The sequence below is a fragment of the Festucalex cinctus genome, chromosome 16, assembly GCF_051991245.1.
Source record: "Festucalex cinctus isolate MCC-2025b chromosome 16, RoL_Fcin_1.0, whole genome shotgun sequence".
NCBI lineage: Eukaryota > Metazoa > Chordata > Actinopteri > Syngnathiformes > Syngnathidae > Festucalex > Festucalex cinctus.
The window spans coordinates 13,300,083-13,325,049 of record NC_135426.1 but is presented as its reverse complement, the minus strand read 5'-3'; the positions used below and the strand labels follow the sequence as shown (position 1 = coordinate 13,325,049).

The window sequence follows — 24,967 nt, the reverse complement described above, 5'->3', positions numbered from 1 at the left end:
ACGTATCTCTTTCAAACGACTTTGAACCAAACCTTCCAACTTACTTGAGCCCGCGAAGTCAGCAAAGCCAGGCCATATCCAGGAACCACACTGGATATCAATGAAAAAATCACTGACGAAATTTAGAAAAAGCCCGTCTGGTATGAGCCACATTTCTCTACCCTCATCCACTGCGGGCAACGGATAGCAGCAGTGTCCATAGAAAGCGTCCCCCACCACCCAAGCGGACGTGAGGAGATCACTTCCACAGAAGACACACTGCGGCTGATCCTGGTTATCCTGTTAAACACACCTCCAAAATTCGACAATTCTTAGACCTGGGGGAAACCTAAAATATTGCGGCTCCCAATATATACATTCTAATCTTAGTCTAAGTTTCCATCCGCATCTACTCCATCAATGCGGAACACCTCTACTACGGGAGAGCGAGAGTGTGGTCGCTCTTCCGAGTAGCGGAACCTCTTGGCGGGAGAGTAAAAAAAAATACATAGATAAAAACCCAAATTACTAAAACCAAGTGGTCGACCAGACATAACCAAAGGAGAATTAAAATTATTCCCCACACTACTAACTTAGTTGTTCGCTATATCCGACACAACAATAAAAAAGCCATATTATAAAAATTATCCAATATTCCACTTCATTACTCACGTTTTAAAGGGCGCCTGGTCTTCCAATAATACCTTTACCCAAAGCATTACAAGCCATGGTTAGTTGTTGGTTACTGTTCCGCCAAAAGATTTCAGTGAGAAGTGAGGAAGTCAGGGCTAGGGCGTCTTATCTATAATTGGATCGATCCCGCCCTTTTCTGAAGCCCATCCCCACTTCTCAATAATTTCCCCTTAGTCGGCCCCCCCATTTTTTCTGCAGCTCGTTGGCCAATAACTGAGCTTTAACCTTATTTGGTGAGGTTTTCTCTTTATAATTTCGGTGGGTAGATAATGCCAAAATCCCTCTTTTGATAACTACAACAGCTATAACTGCTGACAGGACAATTCCTGACACTAGCAGGAACCATAGTCCTACATCATATAATAAACCATACAGCCCTGTACTTATCCCAATAATCGCCGTCCCTGCTACATCTTCTACAACTTCCCCGGCTGTAGTGGCCACAGTTCTTACTACACCTTTTATTGCCAATCCTATTCTCTCATACCAAATACATACATGTTCTCCCTTATGATCATATTCGTCACTGTGTCCACAATGCAGCCATCTTTCAGCAGGTTTGTGGCATGTGCCAGGGCCATAAATCTTATTAAATCCCAGCCAATCAAACCCTGTAACTATATCCCCTTTACAAAGGGTCTTCCTAAATGCGTGACCTTCTAAGATCTGCATCATAGAGTCAGGAGGCTTGGGGATCATTCTTAATCCTACCATTTTGGATAAGTCATGATCTTTGTTCCATCGCGTACAATATTCTCTACCCGCAGCTTGACTCCGGATCCATTGATTACTGTTATCCTTGATCCATACTGCCCCCTCATAGTTGGCATAATTTTCATCGCGATAACATACATTACAAAAATTCTGAAATCGGGAGACTTTATAACAGGGTATACGTGCTAATACAATTGTGCATTCATTAAAATTTTTCACGGACTCTCCCCCCTTACACAACATTTCCCATGGTCTTGGATTAGCATATAAGGCTGGTTTTTCAATGTCAGGCCAAATATCGTTCTCTTTAGAATACACCGTCGCTATATATTGATATTTAACCCAATAGTTCTCCGACTCTCCTAAGCAAGGTATCACATCCTGAACCATCTCATCTTTATTGAGCCCCCACCACGTCTTACTTTCATCTCTCGTGTGTCCTTCTCTCCATGCTTGGAGGACTCCTTTAATCGTTAGGTTTGTGTTCAACCCTGTACAGTTATATATCCAATGAGTCAAAGGTGGCGTTCCTGTCTCCACCAAGGGGCATCGTGGTGAAATTCCACTTATCCACTCCTTCCTATGCAATCTGTTATACATTCTCAATGCTACACATTGGTCAATTTTATCAAAATCCCCTTTTGGGACATTATATAAATCATCCGGTGTAGGAATACGTTGAGCCCACATCCGTGCCCATACTACTTTTAACACATTTATTCCCAAAGTTTTATTAAAGGTTGATTTCAATATATATGTATCTCTTTTCCATATCCATGGAAAGGAATCATTTAGCCATACTTCATGTTTCACTTCTATTTTCTCTTGATCTAATGCATTTCCGGCATATAATCTAATAAAGTGACTCAGGATTAACCTTACATCACGCCTAAGCCCTATATCGGAGGGTATAATTATATTACCCTCATCTGCATAACAAAACATATGATAGGGCTCAAAACAATATTTCATCATATTCCAATCACAATGGCTATTATTATACGACTGGGCCTTTTCTAACATTAACTTGCATCCTGGCCGTCGCGTTATTACTAATTTTTTCTGTGATATTGGTACAGGCTTTTTAAATTTTGCAAACCTACGTAACTTAAGAAATTTAAGTGACCTACCTGACGATGAAGCAGGAGTACCTGGCAAGTAATCAGTGGTCCCGTTGGTCCCTGGCTCCTCGCACCGAAAGGTTATACAGTTCCAACATCGTTCCCATGCCGGGCGAAATTCGGTACAGGTGTCATTCCGTGGGGCCGCCGGGTAGGTAAAGTCAGAGGCGTCATGGTCTGTCTTCAACCAGTATCCACCTGTTGCATCTGGCAGTCTTGCACAATATTCGTTGAAGTACCAAGCAGGTTCTTCCTTCCCGATCTGGACCCAGTTCTTTCTGATGATTCTTTGTTCTTGCTTCTCCAGACATAACAAGGTAATATTGACTGTAAAGTCGCTTGTTGTGTTATCAACTCGTAGAATCACTGGATGTGCACACTTGCTTTTTGATTTCGCAGGATATATAATACTTCTTCTCAAGACCTCTAGGGTTTCATTATAATATGTGCTGTTAAAGGTGCGAAGATAAGAATTTATCACTGCTATCTTCTCCCTTCTCCATTCTACCCCACAGGGTTTTTCCTTTCCGGCACCGCAGGCTCCCTTCTTCCTTCTCCATTCTTCACAAACATGCTTCACTTCCACCTTCCAACACGTCTGATTGGTTATTTTAGTGGTGCCATGCCGTATTTCTACTAGGTCGAGGGGATTAATCGGGGCTGTGCCAGCGATGCTAGATTTTTGTCTCATCGAATAACATATCAAAAATATTACCATGAAACAAAGTGTGATAGTCACCAAAACTCCTCCATACCTCCAATTTTGTCGCTGGCGGTTGATAGCTTTAAGTTGTTCATCAACTGTGTCCGGTGGGTCTTCTAGCTTAGTACTAGAGCTTAGCTCTAGTATTACTAGCTTGCTACAACCTTGCTCTTCCTCCATCTCGTAGCTCCGTTTCATGCTTTCTCCTTTTGGTCTTGCCCTTTAAGGACTGTTGCGTTTTAATATCTCATTAGCTCCTCCTCCTTTTCTTGGGGGTTGGCCTTCATTACACAATTATCTTATCTTTTTACAAAAACTTATTTTATTTTAAAATAGGCGGGGTTTTTTTTTTTTTTTCCCCTTCTTAATTTATTGATAATCAATCTTCCTAGCTTTTTTGATCTTTTGACCACTTATCTTCATCATGTCTGGCCCTTCCCTCCATTCCGCCTTTGACCTCGTGGCTGGAGTTTCCAATACTTTACCCATCTCCATCCGTTCCTCCTTGGAAAAAATGGAATGAGGGGCCCTTCTACACTTTCTCACCAATTCTTTCCATCTAGGTGATCTATACTCACATGGATTTGCCTTGTTAAAACTAGGACATCCACGTAGCGACCGATGCACTCGGCGGTCGCCAACTACATGTCCTTCACCGGTACAACCCGGGTATGGACATCCTTGCCACCATTTTTTCTCTGGGCGACTTTTATGGTCAGATTTTCCCCTGACATGGGTCACTCGCTCTTGCCCGAGCCTTCCCTCACTTAATGAATTCGCATTAAGTTTTTCTAGCTTTTCTGTGGCCACCTGGGCTAATGCCATCATCTTCTCATTACCACTAGGCCTTATTTTTTCACTCTTTTCATCTCTATAGGTTCTACCACTATACATTCTTATCTGTGCACTACTATGGCACTCCCTATAAAAAGTACATTTGGGGTGAAGCCGCTTGGCCTCCTCCTCCGTACTCATCGACACTTCCATTCCCAATGAGTATATACCCTCATAAGGTTTCATGGCCATCATTATTTTTACTTTTATCCAGTATCCTGTGTCCGACCTCGTATCTTGTTGAGGCGACACCACTGGACTCACCCTTACTACTGCTGTTTTAGCCTTATATTCCATTTTATCCAATGTAGCGTACATTAACACATTACTACTACACATACTACTAATATTTATTACCCTTTCTTGTGGGACGTCAGGTAATGTTTCCATCGGAATATCCCCTCGGGCTAACACACCATTGATTACTGTGGCCCAGGGTACCCCTGGTTCAACTACACACTTAGGTTCAACATATATTAGAGTTGGCGTCGCCTCCGAGCCAACAATAAGCGGAGCCGGGCGATACTCACCTCCTTCCGGCGGCCAGTTGTTGTAAAGCAGCGCCTGAAATCTTGGGTCGCACGTCCTCTCGTTTATCTCCATCGGCCAATAGGTCAGCAAATCGGAACTCAGCGACTTTATCGGGGTTTCCGCTCTAGTTAGCTGCCACCCTTCGGCTTCCCCAGCTCTTATCAGTGAACCTCTTTCCATTCTCATCCAACAATGTTGACAATACAATACCTTCTCTCCATCCCACATACATTTACAATACTGTGCATCTGTATTCTCTTGCGGGGCTAAATCCCACTGAACATGCACTTTTATTCTAGGTAGGCTCTTTATTCTACAATACCCACATACCTGTATTTCAAATATCTTAGCCGTGCCTACCTCGCTCAAATCCGGCTTAAGCTCGTCCAACCAGCCTTCGTCGGGTATCTGTTCCACATTCCACTGGCTCCTCGACTCTTCGCTTCCACTACAAATTATGCAGGTCAAGATAGCCGGTTGCCAACTAAAATCTTCTACTCTATTAACAATATATCCTCTTATTGCATTTATCCAAAGATTAAATGCCCTACCAACCATTACTTCCTTTTCAGTCCTCCGCACGATGACAGCTCCTTTCACCATAACGAGCTTGACAAAGGCCGGAGTGGCTGCTTCCATTTTTTTATTATTTGTCTTACTCCTTAGCTTTAGGCTGAATTAACTGGCATTGGTTTTAGCTGCTCTACCCCTTGGAGTCCCTTCTTTTTTAATCGCACTGTATTTCTGTCTAAAACTTCTTCAATGATGTCAGATTGGTCATACTTTGCTTTTACTGCCTGGCTATCAGATGGACCATGAGATTTTATCCACACTCTCTGTCCTACCTGAAATGGGCACTTTCCTTTCTGAGTGTTTTCTGTACTTTGCATTCGTCCTACCTCAGGAGCGACAAAGGGGCGCTGGTTTAACTCCTCTGAAGGGGAAGGTCTATCTGCTCTGCTCCTCCCATTCAAGTCCTTGACCAGCTCCACCAATTTTTCACTCCATTCTTTTCCATTAGCATTTTTCCCGAGCCAACTTTTAACTAGGCCAATGGTTCGTTCAGCCACGCCATTAGCTTGAGGGGTGTAAGGCGGAGAGTAAGTCCTTATTATTCCCCACTTTTGACACCACCTGTCTATTGTAGCGTTTTTGAAATGAGTTCCATTGTCAGTTCTTAACTCTCTCGGTATGCCTAACCACATACAACCCTCTTCCAGCGTTTTTAGTACGCTATTAGCATTCGCATTACGTACCGCTTTTAATCCAAAATGTCCTGACATCGAATCTACAAGCACAACAAGATACTTCTCACCTTTAGTGCCGTTTACTCCCATGGGGCCTGCTACGTCCATGCAAACTGATGCCCATGGAACAGTGCTTTTAATCGTCAATCCGTCCACTCGCTGTCCTCGGCGTCCTGCATTATACTTATTACACAACTCGCAATTTCGTATAACTGAACGGATTTTCTTTTCTGGGATCCAAAGTTCCAGTTTCTCCAGCTCTCTCTTTGTGGGTAAGGCACCTCCATGACCTAGCGCTTCATGTACGGCCTTAGTAACCTCACACACAAACTCATCTGGGACCACTTTTCCTCCTTTGGGAGTATTGTCCCATTTTTCTGCTCCTACAATTACCAATCTTCTCTCTTGGACGTATTTATCTATTTCATCATTTCCTCTCCAGTGAGCCCCCTCCTTGACGTGGGCTTTCTGGTGAACAACATCGATAGTCATATTTAACCTTAACTCGGCTATTTTCTTCCATAACTCAGCATGAGCAATTTCTTTACTCCTCGCTCCTTCAAACCCATTTTCTTCCCAAATGGATAAATCTTCTCTGAGCGCCTGGGCGCAATAGTGACTATCGGTTATAAGTCTTACTCGACTCACGTGTAATCTTATGGCCTCCAACAATCCTTCTAACACCGCTGTAGCCTCTCCTGCTTGGGCACTACCAGGAGTCTGACCTTTTCGGCGGCATACCTCTTTACCATTGTGTTTCAGGATGAAGCCCCAGTGGGCATTCTGGTCTTCACCCTTTTTAGAACCATCTGTGTATAAAACCCATTCATATGGCTTCTCCTCACCATTTACAGTTTTCGCCTGTTTTTTAGATATGGATTTTGCTGGTCCTATCTCTAGGTCAGGGTCAAGCAGGATATCTTCCCACCTCCCCCATCTCACATTCGTCGCTTTAGTACTTTCTAGTGTGTCTTTACGCAGGTATCGATGTACTTGACTCTGCGTAACAACTTTTATGCCTTGTCCCTGGGCTAGGTCTTTTAATGTTCCCCAATATTTAGCAAGAACTGCTAATTCTCTCTCCTCCTGGGGAAACTTTTTCTCAACATTATTTATAGTGTAAGTCCATAGTGTCACTAAGCCGGCACCTTCATTACTAACACTTACCATTGCATTATCTTCATCACATTGTATCTCGGCAACCAACCTGACTTCCAAGCTTCTCGGTTCGAGGCGTATAGCATTTTTTACTACGTTTTTAAGCCCTTCTAAATTCTCTTGGTCTTTAGCTGACCAAGGCCAATCTTTTGTTTTCTTTTCGTTAGGAATTTTACGCAATCGAGCATAAAGGGGTCTCGCAAATTTCTGATAATACGGAACATGATCTCGAACATAATTACACAGTCCTAATATTTTCTGTAGCTCGTTCTCGGACGTTGGAGGCAAAATCTGTTCTATTTTCTCTCGATACGCTTGCGACAGCCCCAAGTCTTCAGACACTTGGAATCCCAAGTAATCTACCTCAAACCTGGCCAGCTGACACTTCTTAAGATTTAGTTTTAATCCTGCCTCCGTCACTCGTTCGATTACGGCCTGCAGAATCTCCAAATGTTCCTCCTCCGTGTCACTAGCGATGAACACATCATCGATGTAAACTGTGACTGGGAGACCTTCCAAAATATGCAAGACAGCTGATTGAAATACATTCGGGGAGTTCTTATATCCTTGCGGCAACCTCTGCCAAACGTATGCTTTTCCTTTATGCGTAAACGCTGTTTTCCCTTGTGATGCTTTGGCAATTCTAAGGGAAAAGAATCCATTTGCAAGGTCAATACATGATTTATACTTCTTTACTCTTAATGTTTTTAAAGACGCCTGGGGGTTTATGAGGCTCGCTCGGTTAGCCACCGTTCGGCGGTTTAGAGCTTTAAAGTTAATGACTGGCCTCCATCCCCCTCCTACCGCTTCAGGTTTTTTAACAGCTTGAATTGGGCTATTGGTAATAGGGTTTAGTTCTTCACGAATAATGCCAAGTGCTAATAATTCTTTTACAATTACCTCCATTTCGGCCACTGCTCCGGGGTTGAGGGGATATTGCCTCACTGGCGGATGTACCCCCCCAATTATGATATGCATGTATTTTGCTCCTAAATCACCGCAATCATTTTTAAAATGTGCGATAGCGGCTTTGTCTAAAATTTCACCTAATTTCTTTTTCCCTTCCAGTGTTAACACACTGTCTTGGATTTGTTGGGCTTTTACGGCTGGTACATCTACTGACTTATACCATTCTTGATCAAGTATTATTTTTGTAGGGCCTACTCTCACTAATTTCGGTTTTAGTTTTTCCCATCTCTTTTTCGCAACTTGCCTTTTATTTTTAGGCTTTTCCATTTCTTCTGCATCTTTTAATGTCAACAAATTGTATGGTCCTAACACCCACACAATTCCCTTCCAAATTCCTACCGGCATTTTGGCAATCGAGCCATCAGCTACCATTACTTTTAGGTGTCCGATTCGTTTTAAGGCTCTACGGGTCATGGACACCTCGGCCCCTGTGTCTACTAAATAGGGCACTCCCTCCACCTTAGCATAAAGGTTATCCCCTATTCTGTAAACCCCTTCTAGGGTGACCCGTGCCTTTGTTTCCATTATTTCCCAGGCCCCCCGGAGGCTGCAGCCTTGCGAGCCTCGAGGAAGGCCTTCCTTTCTTCTGGGTTCAGTTTGTCAAATTCTTCTTTGGGCATATATGCTGGACCTGGTCTTCGCACTGCTGGCTGTTGTCTTGGTTGGGGCCTCGTCTGCTGTCCTGGCTGGGTGGCCTGTCTCTGATTCCAGTTCGTTCTCTGCTGCTGAGGTCTCACGTAGGGGACAGTCTGAACTGGTTGCTGAGCTCCCTGCTGGACCTGCTGTTCGCTCCCTCGGGTGCGACTAGCGACTGGTCCGGTCCTCCTTTTCTCAGCGTTATGCTTAGTTAGGCGATCCCACTTCTTAACGGAGGCTTCAATTTTCAGCGTCGTGCTATTTGGGGCCATCTTCACAAAGACAGCTTCGTTCCCTCTGTCCTTGACAATCATCCGCAGCACTTTGATATACCTATTTGGAGATATAACTTCCTTAATTTTGTGCCACACATTTAGCAGTGAAACGTCCCTTTTGAGTTGCTCTCTAGCCCTGCTAATATGGGCATCTTCATCCTCATCTTCGCCGTCCACCCATCTTTCGTAGACCTGTTGTGGTGTTTCGTATGGTCCGACAGGGCTAGCGATGATGTACTGAAGCCATAGTTTCTTAGCACCATCTCCTCCTGGGGCGTCTCTAATCATAGGCCATGTCTCAACTAAATACTCTTTAGCTGTCTCTAGCCTACCTTTTTGGCGAACCAACTCCTTCAAGGTCTTAAATTGTTGCACCTCCCCCTCCATGTCATGTGGTTGGGGCACTGGGTTTGGTACTATTGTAGTTGATCCCAGCTGTGTCACATATTGGGACTGTTGGTTCAAAGAGGTTCTTGGGGCGGCTGGTACCGTTACAGTAACCGCTGCTCCATCGTTATCAGAACCTGAATTTAGGTCATCGTCGGCTCTCAGCTCACATTTTGCTTTATTATTTATTGCTTTTTTAAGCCTTCTCAACATAAAATCATATGCCACCGCCACGTAGCCATCCCTGAAATTCTTAGTCAGGTCTTGGTGAATTAATAATGTGGTATATGGCGGAGCCTGTAAAATGTTAATAGCCTCGCGATAAATTATTCGCATAGTTAGAGGCATTTTACTATCTAGCTTATTGAGCCAGGCAGGTGGATAGGGGCGATCTACTTGCCCTGCCTCGGGTACGTAAGCTCTTCGCCCATCCTTTGTCTCGATCCATCCCAGGTTAAGATCTCTAGCTACCCTTGCTGAGGATTGGTACACGTCAAACGTAGGTTGAGGATTTTTCTTTCTTTTACTAACTGGTCTTGTAACTATTTTCGGGTTCTGGCCAGGGTTGCCCGGGTCATCTTCTGATGAGGTTGAGTCTTGGTCTTCGTCAGCGGGGTTAGCGCCAATCACGGTCGAAACAGGAGCTTGCTCTTCATCGTCTTCCTCTTCGCTCCCATCTCCTGGCATCGCTAACGGTCCCATCGGGTTTACATTTCCCATATGCCTTTTTTGCGAAACCTGTGGCAGGGGCACCGGCGTTATGGGGGGTTGTCCCGGAAAGAGCTCCCGTGCTGTTCCAGGGGTAGACGTGACGGGGCTAAAGGTCACCGTTCCCCTTGGGGCCTTGTTTTTTCCCTTTGGGGTTTGTCTGCTCGGTCCCTCTTGCTCTTCGTCTTCCACCTCCCGGGCAGCTTCTGCCTTCCTTCCACTTACCGGGAGAGGCACGGGAGATGTTTTAACTGGGGATGATGACTGGGGTGAGTCCCTGGGTTCTCCGTTTATTGATTGCTGGAGCTGGCGTCGTTCACGATGCATCTGTCTAGTACGGGTTAAAATCTCGTCTGTCACTGATTTAACTCGTTCCTCTCTCTGCTTTTTTGATATTACTATCACAAATTCTACTCCCGATGGTGTTGTTACAGGAGTCTTAGCTCTTAGAGTGAACGCTGCTACTGCTATGGACTCAGCCAGTTGCCACTGCATCTTTCCAGTTTTAATCCAATTTACAGCCATCACTATTCTCTCCGCTCCTTCTCCTAACGCTTTGTCGACCCCCCTCTCCAATGCTTTTGCCATCTCGTCCGCATATCGTGACTGATCGATATTGGGGTTCCACTCTGTCCCTGGCACGTGTATTATCATGCCGTAGGGAGTGTTCCCACCACTAGTTTTTGCCGCTATTATTGGCCGCTGATTATCTTTTTGTAATTCTTGTTTAACCTCTAATTCATATTCTTGTCCCGCTTCCTGCCTTAAAATGTTTCCAAGCGCTTTACTATGCGGTTTTAGTGATCTATCTGTTATTATCACTATAGCATCCCCCCGTATTTGCCAGGGGCTTCCCACATAGTGGCACAATATTACACCATTCCCGATTGAAACCTTTTTTGTTTCCTCCGGCAGCCCACCCAGGGGCGCCGTTCTTATCAGGGGAGTCATTTTTACAATTTTTCCCGGGCTTTCATTTTCTGATGCTCCTGCATCCTCCTCATGGACACATGAGCCCATATCAACAAAGCCCTCTTCACCAACGGCCTCAGCTGGCCTTTTCCGCATTTTTTGTAACTCTTTCTGCTTTTGATCAAATCCCGACTGCTCCCAGAGGTTGAAGCTTAATGCTTCAGCCCCCTGGGGATTTGCTAATTCCACCCTTATCTGCATTTTCTCAGCGAGGGATTTAATCGTAGAGTCCCACTGGACTCCGGTGCTAGTTACTTCCACTACGTTATACACATCCAACAACACAGTCCACCAGTGGACCCAAAGGCCCACCGTCCCAGAGGTGCATCCCTCTTGGGGGTGGTTTACCACTACTGTTGCTATGCCCATTATTTCGGGAAATTCACTCACGAACACTCCTGTTTCCTTCACCGACCTTTCCACCTCAGCTGCGAGGTCGGCAAGACGGATTGAAGGGTTGTTTACTTCCAGGTGCCTTCTTGCTCCTGGTGGCCATCGATCTACACCCTCGCCCAGTAGCATAACCACTACTGGTATATCTGGTTGTTCTAGAGGATGGGGTGCAGGCATTAACCCTGCTACCCCCTCTGTAGGGCTGGGGGGCTTTCCCCTCCCATTTCTCCCTATTATTCTTTCCATTACTTCACTAGCGTGTTCTATAGCCCGCTTTGCTTTCTTATTGTAGGAGTGGAGCTATCTATTTCCGAAGCCTTCCCCGCGCGCTTTGGGTTCAGGGACGTACTTTAGCTCCTGGTTACTCAGCTCCGTACCCATGTACGTTGCCTCTACTGCTATCAGGACTACCGACTTCGAGTTTTTCCTACCTTTACTCGTCGGCGGATGTCCTCTCTCAAACGGTGGGGTGTGTTGTCCTTTCAGGTCGGTTGTAATCCTTCCCGCTTCTCTTCTCCGGGATCTGGATGTCTTCTTGTTCCTGGACACGTCTGCTAGGAACCGAAAAAGGCTGCCTCCACTAGAACATTAGTCTAGTGGAAACTCCTACCTTTCCTCCTTGGTTCTCGACGACTTTCTTCTTGTGCCAATGGACACTCCTGTCAAAACCGAAAAAGGCTGCTTCCACTAGAACATTAGTCTAGTGGAAACTCCTACCTTTTCTCCTTGATTCTCGACGACTTTCTTCTTGTGCCAATGGACACTCCTGTCAAAACCGAAAAAAGGCTGCCTCTCTCCAAGCAGCCTCTCAACATTAACTCTAACTGTTCAAGCCCTCCTTCTCTTTGTGGGCGGGCTTGAACCACCCCTTGACTCAGCCCCTCCCTCAGGAATGCGCGCCGCAGCGCGCTCTGCCAAGTACACTATCAGTACTTTCACAGCTGACCAGAGCAGCAGGCCGCTGTTAAAGCCCATTCACTTTGAATGGCCTTCTCACACTCAACCTCTTTTAGAGTGCAAGTCTACTGGGGGAGCCAGTCACCGTTTCTTTAACACAAAATAGTACAATCAACTTCAACTCAAAAATCACACTAGATTTTCACAATTAAAGAAGTTCTTTCCCATGAAACCCTATTCATCAAAGAGACTATTTTGTGTTAACTCAGGGTCGTCTGACATGACAATTTATCAGCGAGTTCGCTATCAGCTCCAAGCACTGTGCCATCCGCTCAGAGCCGTGCTCACTCGGGTTCCGGTTTTGGGCCTCGATCGATCCCGATTTTGACAAAAATGAGTCAATCGAGCCCCACGTCTGGGCGCCACATGTCAACTTCCGCTTACCCGCAGGACTTAAATCGGGAAATATGTCCTGATCGACTCTCCAATTAAAGGGTTAGAAATTCCCCTTTTTCCTCACCAGCTCTAAGGCGTCAGCGTGAGGAGACGGGAATTAAATAAGCCGATATATCAAAGTGGATTCACCTAGGTTTGTTCACTGTCATCTTATCATGAGGCCAATCCGTTTTCATACACCTATCAATCCTGAGTGAGTAACCACACACACAGAGCCCAGGAATGCTAGCATGTACACCTCACTTCATTGGCAGCTCCACTTCTCTGAGTTGTTTGCATTTGTTATTGACCTAGTAATTTAATAATCCTTGTTAGGATCATACGGATTTGTTACATATCAAGCAGGAGTATTTGACTTATATTAATACAGATGGAAGCATTGGTTAGAGGTTATTCAAATGCACTTACCTTCCTCCAAACGTCCGTTACTGTTGTCCGTCTTGGAAAAAAAATAATGAGGTGGACTTAAAATGTCCAAAATAAATAAAATAAAATCAAAAAAATAATGAGGGCTCATCAAACGTCCCAAATAAAATCATAAACAAACATTAAGGTCTTATAGAACGACCAAAGAATAAAAATAAAATCATAAACGAATGTGAAGGTCTTATAGAACGACCAAATTAAAAATAAAATCATAAGCAAATGAAAAGGTCTTATAGAACGACCAAATTATAAAAATAAAATCATAAGCAAATGAAAAGGTCTTATAGAACGACCGGACTTATTAAAACGTCCAAAAGGAATAAAACCAAAAATAAATAAAATAAAGATTGAAACAAAACAATAAAATGATTGATTCAAAAATTATCTTTTAAACAATTTTATTGACAATAATAAGATAACCGATATGAATCATAAAAATCACATTTAATGATAAAACTTTAAATCAATCAAAATAAAATAAAATAAAATAAAATAAAATAAAACAAAATAAAACAGGAGATTAGGAATAATATAACCTTTTACAATAAGCTTTACAAGATTGATCATTCCTCGGAAAAGCTTAAGACCTGATTGACAATAAGATGTTTTTGGCTGAAAATAATTTTGAAGATATGAGAGTGTATTAAATGGCCCCCACCCTAACACGCGATTAGTCATTCATATCTTCCTATTATACATCCTTATTGCTAAAAGATTTGTACATTACCAATCATTGAAGAAAAGATTCCAGTCACAGCTTAATCCCAGTCCTTCGTAAAAATCCAAAGTCCAGGCAGGCAGTTATATTCCATCTTCGAGAATGCACTCTATACAGACACATCGCAGGGTGAAAAGGGGGCCTAGCTCAGAGTTGGTGACGGCCTTTTATACTCTTGGGCCACACCACTGACTCCTTCCGGTGAATGTCTCTCCGCGCACCTTCTCATATCAAAGCGCACTTGCTGGAACTCATTTTCAGTAATCTTCCACCGACGGGCCATGAAGATGAGTCATGATGAGGTCATACATTCCTTACAAATGTGTCATGGATACACAGCGTTGCATGATGAGTCATACATGAAAATATGTCAAGGTCTTCAGCTCTATTCGACAAATGATGAACGTTAAAATAAATAAAATCATATATATATATTAATTAAGCAAGCATGAATAACATATATATACATTACATGTTAAATCCCAAATTCTCTCAGCTTGAATTTAACAGGTTAATTCTAATCTCTGTTGCACATCTTGTATATATCTTTGTTAAATCAAACAATACATACAGATAGTCTTTTCAATGCAGTTACAGCAATATTATCAGCGATAAAAGACAGTATCGATTATAAATGAAAGAAAAGAAAAAGAAAGACAAAAAAACTTCATAGTTGGCTTTCAATGTGTTACAGACATTGATCCAAAAATCAGGTTAACAATTATCGAATATAGATTGTGTTGTGTATTATTATTTAATTCAGGATATCATTTATTTATATTTAATTTGTATCTTATATAGAATGTCCGGGCAATGCTGAGTGGGTGGCTTTGTTGTACAGGTTTGGCGGCATCTGGTGGTTACTTTGAGGAACTACACCCAGAGGCCAAAGTTTAATTATCAGTCCTATAGACACCTATTGGTCTCTAACTAAGAATTGAGTCTAGCCCATTAATTTGCTATCTCATTTTACATGATATGGCGTTTCATCTGACCCACTCAATCCACTCAATTCAACACTACTCATGTTGTCCTTGGGGCTAGCTTGTACCTGCTGGCACCTTTTTAAATTTTTTAATTTAAACTACAATGCACAATAATAAGAGCAAAAAGGCATCTGTGTTTCCAGCATCTCGTTTTGCTCCCTTCCTCCTTTATTACGTGCCGAGAAGGAGAAAATAAAAGTTAATTGCAGGCGATAAACTTCCAAGACGCGGCTCCTTTACTCAGCTCTCCGAGCAGCCAATCAAAAGAAGAGCTGATTACTGTTTGCAGTCAGTATTAGCGGTTATTAAAAACTTGATATATATTTTTTTGAACCACGTCCATAATTGGCCCATGTCTTATCACAAGTATGTTTTTCCATCGTCAACAGTAGAAAATGTGTTGGTTTCACCACAAACACTGAGAAGATTAACTTTTTGGTGTCACAAAGCATCACAGGATTGGGCCACCATATATAGTTCACCAGTTACGGGACATTGTGATTTCCTTGGAATGTTGTGGACGTTTATTGGGAAAAATAGTGTTCCAAATTGGTGTTAATCTTGTTCCTAGCTTGTTAAATAATTGCTGATCACTGTGATGACTTATGAACCATCACTGTCAGTGTCTTCACATAGGTGAATGTCAAATATTAACTAGACATAGTGAAATTTCTGCAGAAATTCCGTGGGAATGCTGAAAGCTGAATAAAATAATAAAATATTTCCCTAGCGAGATTTGAACCAACACACTTGTATGTCTCCATAACGCCAGGCAAGTATTTAACATGCTCAAATTCGCTTGTTGAAAATCATAGCAAATATCCTATTTATATGTAAAAGTATTATCTGACAGTACCCTCCATTCATTTAGATGGAAAAATGGAACTAATGATATCCAATGAAAAAATGCATAAATAAATAAATAAATAAATAAATAAATAAATCAAATTCACGCAATAGCGCCACCTAGGCATGCAGTACCCGCCATTCATTTAGATGGAAAAGTGTAACTAAGATAGTTGGTATACATGTAATCACTTAGCATAATTGCCATGGATACATTTGCAATGTACAGTCAGAGGTGGGATTCGAACCCGCGACCTCCTGGTTACTGTACAATGCATTTTACCAAGTGTGCCACTGAGCAGTATCACAGAGCTGGTAATGATGAGAAGTTGTATGCATGGAAATAGGATTTAGAAAAAGTTTGTCAGTCCCATTGAAAATGAATGGGGAAAAGTTGATTTTTAACATTAAATTGTGTGATACTGTAAGTACTGTGAAATCAGACGATATATTCCCAAAATGGTGTGAATTTTTGAAACAAGTTGAATTTTGAACAGTTTAAATCTGAAGTATTATGTGGGAGTTGTTACACGGCAAAAAAAGTGTGGAGAATAAAAAGCCGAATAACATATGTGGGAATGCAGCATTCCCACAATTATCATATTTCGGTAATGCGTAGCAAACTGGTAGACCCTCTAAAATTCCACCCCTTCACCCTCTCCTCTCGCTTGTGTTTCAATTCTCCGTCCCAGCCCTCCACTTATTCTCTCCATCTTATCACTCGTGCTGCCGAAAGGTCACGACCATGTTGTTTGTCGACTCGGGACACACGCGCGTGCGCTCGCGGTGTGTGCGCATCCACGCATTGACTTATTTCATTGCACATCTATCTCGCCTGCTCCCTGTCGCAATCACTCGCAGCTCACTATTGATCCCAGCAGACGCCTCCACCCTCAGCTTGTGTTTGTCGGGCTGTGTACTTGTCACTTTATGTCCGGGAAGCCCTCGCTATTCGTAAGGGAACGGTTGGCCGAGCCCAAAACCGCAAGTAAATGATGTCCCCCAGCCCAGAAAAGCTTTAGAATTGAACCGTGAATTCAGTGGGAAGTTAACTCTTGTTTATTCCATTTACTCGCATTCATTTTTTGAAACATTATTTTATAAAATAAATATTGTCCTTATAGTACGGATATCTTTTTAATTCGTTTAAGTCATGCTCAGTGCACTTGATGATGTCTGCGTTTAATCACCATGACAGCGACGGCCTGCGAGGCAGATGGGCTGATTTAGAGAGCGCAGATTACGAGCCGTTGTGGCCTTCTTGCGAAAACTCCTAATGACGATCTTCTTATCCTGTTCCCTGGAATCGTTTCATTCTGGCGTTATATCACCGTGCCGTTCGATGACATCCTCAACAAAGGAAGAGGCAATACGCAAGCAAAATATCCTTTTCGGACTTAAGAGAGTCATCAGGCAACATCAAGCGGTAATACTGACAACAGTCCTTCTCACAGGTCCATACGGGCTGCCTCCCAAGAAGGAGCCAGCTGGACGCTCCACCAATAGGAACTCAGGTAAGCAGCAAACCAAATGGAGAATCCACAAGATGGATGCAGGGAATAAGCAATGGCTTGTAGATGGGTGGAAAACAACAATAAGCAGCAGGGCGGGTTTAACGGGGGTGGGGGACAGATGGAGGATGTGCAGCGGTGACATCTGCGGATCTCTATTTAATTCCATATATTTTCTCTCCCCCCCCTCCCGGTCTGGGCCCCTCTGAGCTAAGTGCCGCAGGCGGGCAGTGGATGGCTAATAGCTACATTGGGCAAAGGACAAAAAAAGATGGATAGCGAGAGAGGGAAGAGGGAGGAAGAACGGAGGGGAGGCAAGGAGCCAGGGCGAGTCCAGAGGCAACATTTGAGAGAGTTATTACTGTCATTAGATGCTGCAGCCTGGATGGGAGAGAGGGTGGCTGGTGGAGGGGTGGGGGCATCAAGGGGGTGATGGAGCAGACAGAAGTGTGAGGCACAGGAGGTGGAGTGAGACAAGAATAAGCACAAAGCTGGCAATAGACAACCAAGATGAGGCTCTGGATTGTGCTCACATTTTATGACCTTGCATGTGCATTCAGCGGCCACTTGATTAGGGACACCCACACGCTTGCTCGGCTTGAATTAACTGGGGATTGTCGGAATCAGATTTATTGGCCAACACACAAGGAATTCCAACAAGGGTCACAATTTTGTGGTTCTTTTTTACACCCCTATAATATATATATATATATATATATATATATATATATATATATATATATATATATATATATATATATATATTAGGGGTGTTAAAAAAAATCGATTCGGCGATATATCGCGATACTACATCGCGCGATTCTCGAATCGATTCAATAATCGGCAGAATCGATTTTTTTTTTTTTTATTTATTTTTGATTTTTTTTTTGATTTTTTTTTTTTTTAAGGATTCACACCTTGAGCATGGAAGAATGTTATATGAACGGAACATTAAGCCTTAATATTTTATTTTAATGCTGTTCAAACATGAAACAGATGACAACCTCTATAAGACTGAAATTTCAGATAAATAAATAATACATTTTCATATAAATCTTACACTCTACAAGCTTACTAATTAGTATTTTCTAAATTTGAATGAAAAAAAATCGCAACAATCGACTTATAAATTCGTATCGGGATTAATCGGTATCGAATCGAATCGTGACCTGTGAATCATGATACGAATCGAATCGTCAGGTACTAGGCAATTCACACCCATAATATATATATATATATATATATATATATATATATATATATATATATATATATAATATAAAAAAAATAATCACGATTCATTGCTTAATTAAAAAGGCTTTTTTTATCAACATTTTTTGGCCGTTAAATTTAAAGAACACCTTTTTTCGACATTTAATGTTATGAGGACGTCTTCAACATTCATTGCACACGCTCATCCTCCTCTTTTCAGTTAATTACTTGCATAATTTATAATGGGGGGGGGGGAATCACCCTAATATTTTGACATGAACAAATATTCTGAATGTCAGACTCAAACATTTATTAAATTATTTACTTTAATGCATGTAGTTATTTATTGCTCAAACACAACCTGTGCTACCTTTAACGTGACCATCCACTGTCAACTGAAGGATCACCTGCGGTTAAAATTAATAGCGTGATTAATCTGCGTTAATACATGATTAATGCGATAATTGTTTTGTGATTAATTAATATATATATATATATATATATTTTTTTTTTTTTTTTTATTTTTTTTTTTTTTTTTGCATGCATGCATCCGTTGCGATTTGAAAATTTAATTTTACTACAGGGCAAAGTAAATTTGAATGTGATTAATTGTTCTGCCTTACTTATGATTATGTTCCCATCTTGACCTTTGAAATGATGGCATTATTTCCCGCCTGTGATCCACACACAAAGAGCTCACGGTCTCCTTTTTTTTTTTTTTTTTTTTTTTATTGAGTGGTGATGGGACAAAAAAAGAGCGAGAGAAAGAAAAATAGTGTTGAGGTGACGAAAGAGGGTTTATAATGCAGAGAGCCTGCAAAAGGTGACAGTCATAATGGAGATAGAGAATGAGGGATGTCAGTTAATGGAGAGAGGAAGAAAGCCGGCAGAGGCGAGCATTAGCGCTTTGCTCGCTCCCAGTCCAGCGCAACGGGGCGCACGGGAAGGTAGGTCATTACTGCTCCAATAAAGCCAAGACTGGGCCAGGATGTGGGAGAGGAAAAAGTGGGATGCGTGCCCAGAATAACGTTCGGCCAATCACGTGGTGCGCACTATCGCTCACCTACTGCCTCCTAAGGAGATCGTTGCTTCGGAAGGAGGCAAGGGCAGCTTGATGGACGGGGAATTGACGTCCGAGTGCGTGCGCGTGTGGTCAAGGCCCATAGTGGAGCGGTTCTGGTCACATGGCCCGGTGGTAGCGCTAAGTCAACACTGCTGTTCGGCTGTGTGTTACCTTGATTATACACTGCGGCTTTTCTGCTACTTCAATGTCAGGGTGTTGAAAAGTGGCAGAATCCGGAGCGCTTATTTTGGTTCCCCGTTACAAGAGCTCATTCACTGCCTGCCATTTTCAAAACCCTCCGTATTACCTCTCTCCCGTTGCCCTATACAAAAAGAAAGCGTAGACTGTCTTATTTCACCAAAAAAGTTGCTTTAGTTTCTAGATTTTTTTCATTCTTTCGTAATCAGCAGTAGAACATGGGTTGGTTTCAACAAAAACACTGGCAACAACCAGCGTCTGGAGTCCTGCAGGTTTTAGATGTTTCTGCCCACTAGCACACCTGATTCTTATAATCAGCTCATCAGCATGCCTGATCACTAGGATTGTAACGATATCCAAACATCACGATACGATATGAAAGGCACAACGATAATTATCACGATATTGTGTGGGGAGGTTGGCGATATAAAAAAAAAAAAAAACACTATACTGAAAAAAAAAAGCTCTTACTAAAAAATAAACACACTATTGTGCTTTTGATTTCAAACATTTTCACTTATCTTACAAAGCAAACAGAATATTGTGCGTTATGACTACATAAACATGGTGCATACCATATAATGAGAAAAAAGTACACTTCTACCTTATTCCATTTTTTAGTAATCACCATTTGAAAATAGGACACTTGAGTGACATAAGCGAAAATACAAATAAATAGAGGAAACAAACTTTTTGTGAAAAGATACATTTTTTGCACAACAGTGATTTTGACTTGGATATTTTTTTGTTTAGTGGCACTCTATGAATTAGATTGAATGTGACAAAGGCTTTGATCATTCATGTCATCCTTGAAAACTTTCTATTGCATCAGATCTGTCATGTTTCATTGTAATTTGATACACCGGCAGGCAATTGAATAGATACAATGCTGCCATCTGCTGGCCATAGTTAGTGGCTGTTTTTGATTTCACATCGCCAATGACAAGGCAAGGCTGCACAAGACGTTGCACTGCCCATTGAGGAAAAAACAACAACGTAATAAACGGCAATTAATGTTTATGGCGGCATTCATTAGGATTTTAGAATACGTCATTAAATGTTTTTGGTGGTGAAAGAGTTAAAATCAGGTATGTTGGTAGTCAGAAACATCTAAAACCTGCAGGACTCCGGAGCTCGAGGAGTGAAATTTGTGAACCCTAGATGCTGAAATCTGATTGGACAAAATAAATATAATAAAAAATCTTGATTCTGATCATGTTCTTTCTTGCAGGGAACTCAACCCATTCAAGATCCAACACCTTCGGCGGCGCGGAAGGCGGCGGGGAGAACGGCCCGCTGCAGCCGTCCAACATCGCCCTGATCGCCGGCGCGGCCGGCGGCTCGGCTTTCCTGCTTCTGGTCACGGCCGTCATCTGCGTGGTGTGCTACAGGCGGCGGCACGCCAAACACTCGGACACCCACCACCCGCCGCTGTCGCTGTCGTCGCTCACCAGCCCCAAGCGAGGCGGCGTCGGCGGCGCCGGCGGCATGGGCAGCTCCAACAACAACGGCTCCGAGCCCAGCGACATCATCATCCCTCTGAGGACCTCGGACTCCGCCTACTGCCCGCACTATGAGAAGGTGAGCGGCGACTACGGACACCCCGTCTACATCGTTCAAGAAATGCCGCCGCAGAGCCCGGCCAACATCTACTACAAAGTATGAGGACTGGACTCTCCGGCCGTAGAACCCCAGAATCGCTCCAAGCCCCGCCCCCAGGAAATCCCACACCCTCACCCTCTCACCCGCCACAATCCAACCATGACCAAACCCCACCATCACACTTGGGAGTGAGCGTGAGGGTTTAGAACACTCTTCGAGGAGATTCCCAGAATGCACCTGGAAGTGTGTGAATGTGGCTTTTGGACCTTAGCAGATTCAAAGGACTATATTAAAAAAATAAATTAAAAAAATCAATCACTAAAAGCCCAGACAGCACTGAGGAACTCCCAGTCGCCATACCTGCCTAGAACCCAGCAGCCCGCCCCTCAGAGCACCATCAGCCAATCAGAGACAAGCCCCCTCTTTTCCGCTGACACCTATAGGAATTCTCCGAGCAAAAGAGGAGAGGCCTGTTGGACTCAACAAATCAGAAAGGCCGGGGTGAGGGTCACGTGGCCTGACCCGGGGCCTGAGGCGGTCTCTGAGCAGTCGGGCCGCGCTGACACTCAGACTCATGTATATTTTAATAAACCGTGTGTGCGTGTGTGTGTGTTTGTGTGTGAGACATGGGTGTGACTGTGCTCTTTAGACTTGTCTTAAAAATACCAAAACACAAAATAGTGAGCGGATATCACAAAAAAAATCCAATAAAGTGAGATTTTTCTATGGCTATCAACACTTATAGATGATATATATAAATATCCAGTAAATAGATGTTTTTGCTTTTATTTTTTATGATTTTATTCTATTCTACCAGCTAAAACCACACCTCTGTTGCTAGCCCTTTTTCTATTTTTCACAAATTACCGTAGTACAATCTGCCTTTATATTCATTTAATCCCACTTTTTTTTTTTTTTGGCCAATCTGCCCCACCCATTACCCTATAACACCCCCTCTCTAAGGTGTTTGTATATTTTTATAGCTTCTTGTTTGATGCTGTAGTGTTGAAGTTTAGACCTCGTTTGTGGAAGTGTTGAGGTAGAGCCATCTATGATCGCTTTTGTTTTGTTTTATTCCAAATGTTTTTGTTTTTTTTCATGTGGTACGGAAGGGGTTGAGGGCAAAAAGAGAGAGGGAGGGAGGACAAAGCAGCGCAAATGGAAAGACTGTGATGATATTGCACACTAAAGAAAAAAGGAGGACGGATGATGAAGGAGCCAGATGGACGTGATGAGGAGCAGCAGCCTCGGCACCAAAACGGAGTTGAACTCATGCAACACACACACACCAAATCACATCACAGGTGACACATTTCAAAAGTACTCCTCTTGTTGTGTTACATTATTTGTGTACACGCACGCACATGACACACAAGCGCCTGTTAATGACTGCTATGCTGATTGCATTGAAACACACATCCCCGCCAATTAGTTTTCAACAAGTGTGTACCACAAGACACATGATGACCAAGTGAGGAGCTATTTGTTCACGTGCTTAGCAGTGAAGTCGTTTTGTGTTGCTCAGACATGTTTGTGGCTTATATGTAAACGGGGATGACACATACACGCAGGACACAATGCTACCATCGGAGGCGCCGTTGTGCGCACACATGCTTCGCGGAAAATTGTTTTGTGTTTGCGCAAGCATTTTGTGGCTTTCGTGTAAACTGGTTGACAGTGGCACACACACACACACGTTTGTCTTTGTATCATCGTGGGGACTTTTCATTGACGTAATCCCTTACCCTAACCTCAACCATAACCCAGTTCAAACCTAAACTCAAAAACAAAGTCTTGACCCTCAAAAAGAGGTCTGACCACCAAAATGTCCCCACAATTTCAAGTCGGTCCCCGCATTGGTAGTAAAACCTATAAAAACATGCGTGTTTGGGCCCCACAATGAAGCAAAGACAAATCCATACACAGACACGCACACATACTTACACACTCGCCAGCGTTTTTTGTGTGATCCTTCCTTAACTGTATTTTGTATGAGCACCTAACATCATCTTCACTTTGTATTAAGATGTGCTTTAATGCGCCCATGTTGAAGATTTTTGTCACCCGGTTGCTTCTGGCCTATATTTGACGGTTTAAAATTACGTTTAAAAGATGAAACTTGGTAGTGGGGGAAGAGGGCGGGGGGTGGGGGGGGGGGATCTTTTGTACAACTACAAAGTTGTGTTCTGTTGTTTTTCTGTACACTGGTCTGTCTTTTGTCGATTTTGAACACGCAGAGAGAGTAGCGCAAACGGCCTCCGAGGCCGCGTTGACGACTTGTGCAACGTGACTTGTGTTATGTACAAAAATGGCTGCAACCTCAACGGGGTGGGGGTAAACACAAAATAACAAAGACTCCGCTGACACTTTTGCTTTCCACCAAGCGTCCCCCTCAGACGGCCATGTTTTTTTTCATGTTTTCACGTGGATTTGAATGTCTCACCGTTTGTGTTTGACCTCTGGGTAGAGCAGAGTGATGCCTGGAGGGGGCGGGGCGAGCATGGGATAGAGGGGTGTGGGGGGGGCATCACCTTCGGCTAATAGTGTCCTGAAATGTGACGTGTTGTAATTGGGACACAGCATGTGAGGTGTGCGTGTGTGCGCGTGTGTCATCTCCTCTCCCACCCATTGTCTCCTCATCACGGTGACCCCCGCGGTGAACCCCCGCCCCCAACGCACCTCCCAACGCATCTCTGAAGAGAGGAAAACATGAGTACATTCCTGCTTTGGAGGGGGAAAAAAACTGTTGAATAAAAAACAACAAATGTTTAAGCACCACTTTTGCTTGTGATGTGTGATTTATTTTTGTGTGAGGGTCTTTTGTTTAGTGTGTGGGCGTGTGTATCAGAGGCCCACTGGCCATGCCTTTTACAAGTAGTACTCTCCTCTTATCGCTACTAGGAACTGCTCACAGCAGGGTTCCTTTTAGTGCCTCGCTGAATAGCATCGCCATCGCACACAAACTAACTCTCCAGCTAGTGTTATCAACAACTTATCAAACCTGCCTTCGTTAGTGTTGCCTGGCAACCTATTGACAGACCTGATTTCATTCTCCGGCTCCCCCTTTCCTTCTCCTTTACCCCCTTCTATCCATTACTATGGTAACAATTGGCGTCCCTTTCAGCGTATCCTCATTTGCCACCAGGGTGGGCTCGAGGGTGACCACTTTGATCGATGGCGTGTGTGCGTGCGAGTTGATTACCGGCCATCACATGCATACACGCATGGTCACAGACTACCAATAAGCAAACATTCCCATTTGTCGATTGATGCACACGTCCTGGTATCAGTCCCCCTTTGACAATTACAAGCAAGGAAAAGGATTTGAACATCTGATCAGTTACTATAGCAACCAGGTGTTCAATGACAACAACTGCAAGAGGCAAAAAAAAAGAAAAAAAAAAAAAAGAGAAAGTTCAACGACCCCAAAAAGACAAAAGCCTTCTGTGGCAGAGGTTGGAAAAGGCCCCAGGGAAATGTGTGTGGCAGATGATAGCGTTTTGTTAAAAAACAAAAACAGAACAAAACATAGTTTTGGTTGAGCATTTTTGTGGCAAAATGTTTTTATCCCAACATGTCAGTGTCAGCCATTTTTGTGGAGTGTGTTGTGACATTACTCGCACACCATATTTTTGGATAATTTTATACTAACTTTAAGTATTATTTGTCATTGCATTATATATATATATATATATATATATATATATATATATATATATATATATATAATTG

The 24,967-nt window shown here is 43.0% G+C and overlaps 1 protein-coding gene across 2 annotated transcripts in view; it reads left to right on the top strand.

Annotated features, from left to right (window-relative positions):
• efnb3b (ephrin-B3b) overlaps positions 1–24,013 on the top strand; it is an 82,212-nt gene extending 58,199 nt beyond the window's left edge. Inside the window, exons 4-5 of one of the 2 annotated variants that reach the window (XM_077500586.1) lie at positions 17,104–17,163; positions 20,865–24,013. In XM_077500586.1, the coding sequence (XP_077356712.1) occupies positions 17,104–17,163; positions 20,865–21,298 (494 nt within the window). In that variant the 3' untranslated portion in view covers positions 21,299–24,013. The remainder of the gene's footprint in view (positions 1–17,103; positions 17,164–20,864) is intronic. The other variant, XM_077500587.1, reaches the window with a different exon arrangement.
• Positions 24,014–24,967: the final 954 nt, after the last annotated feature.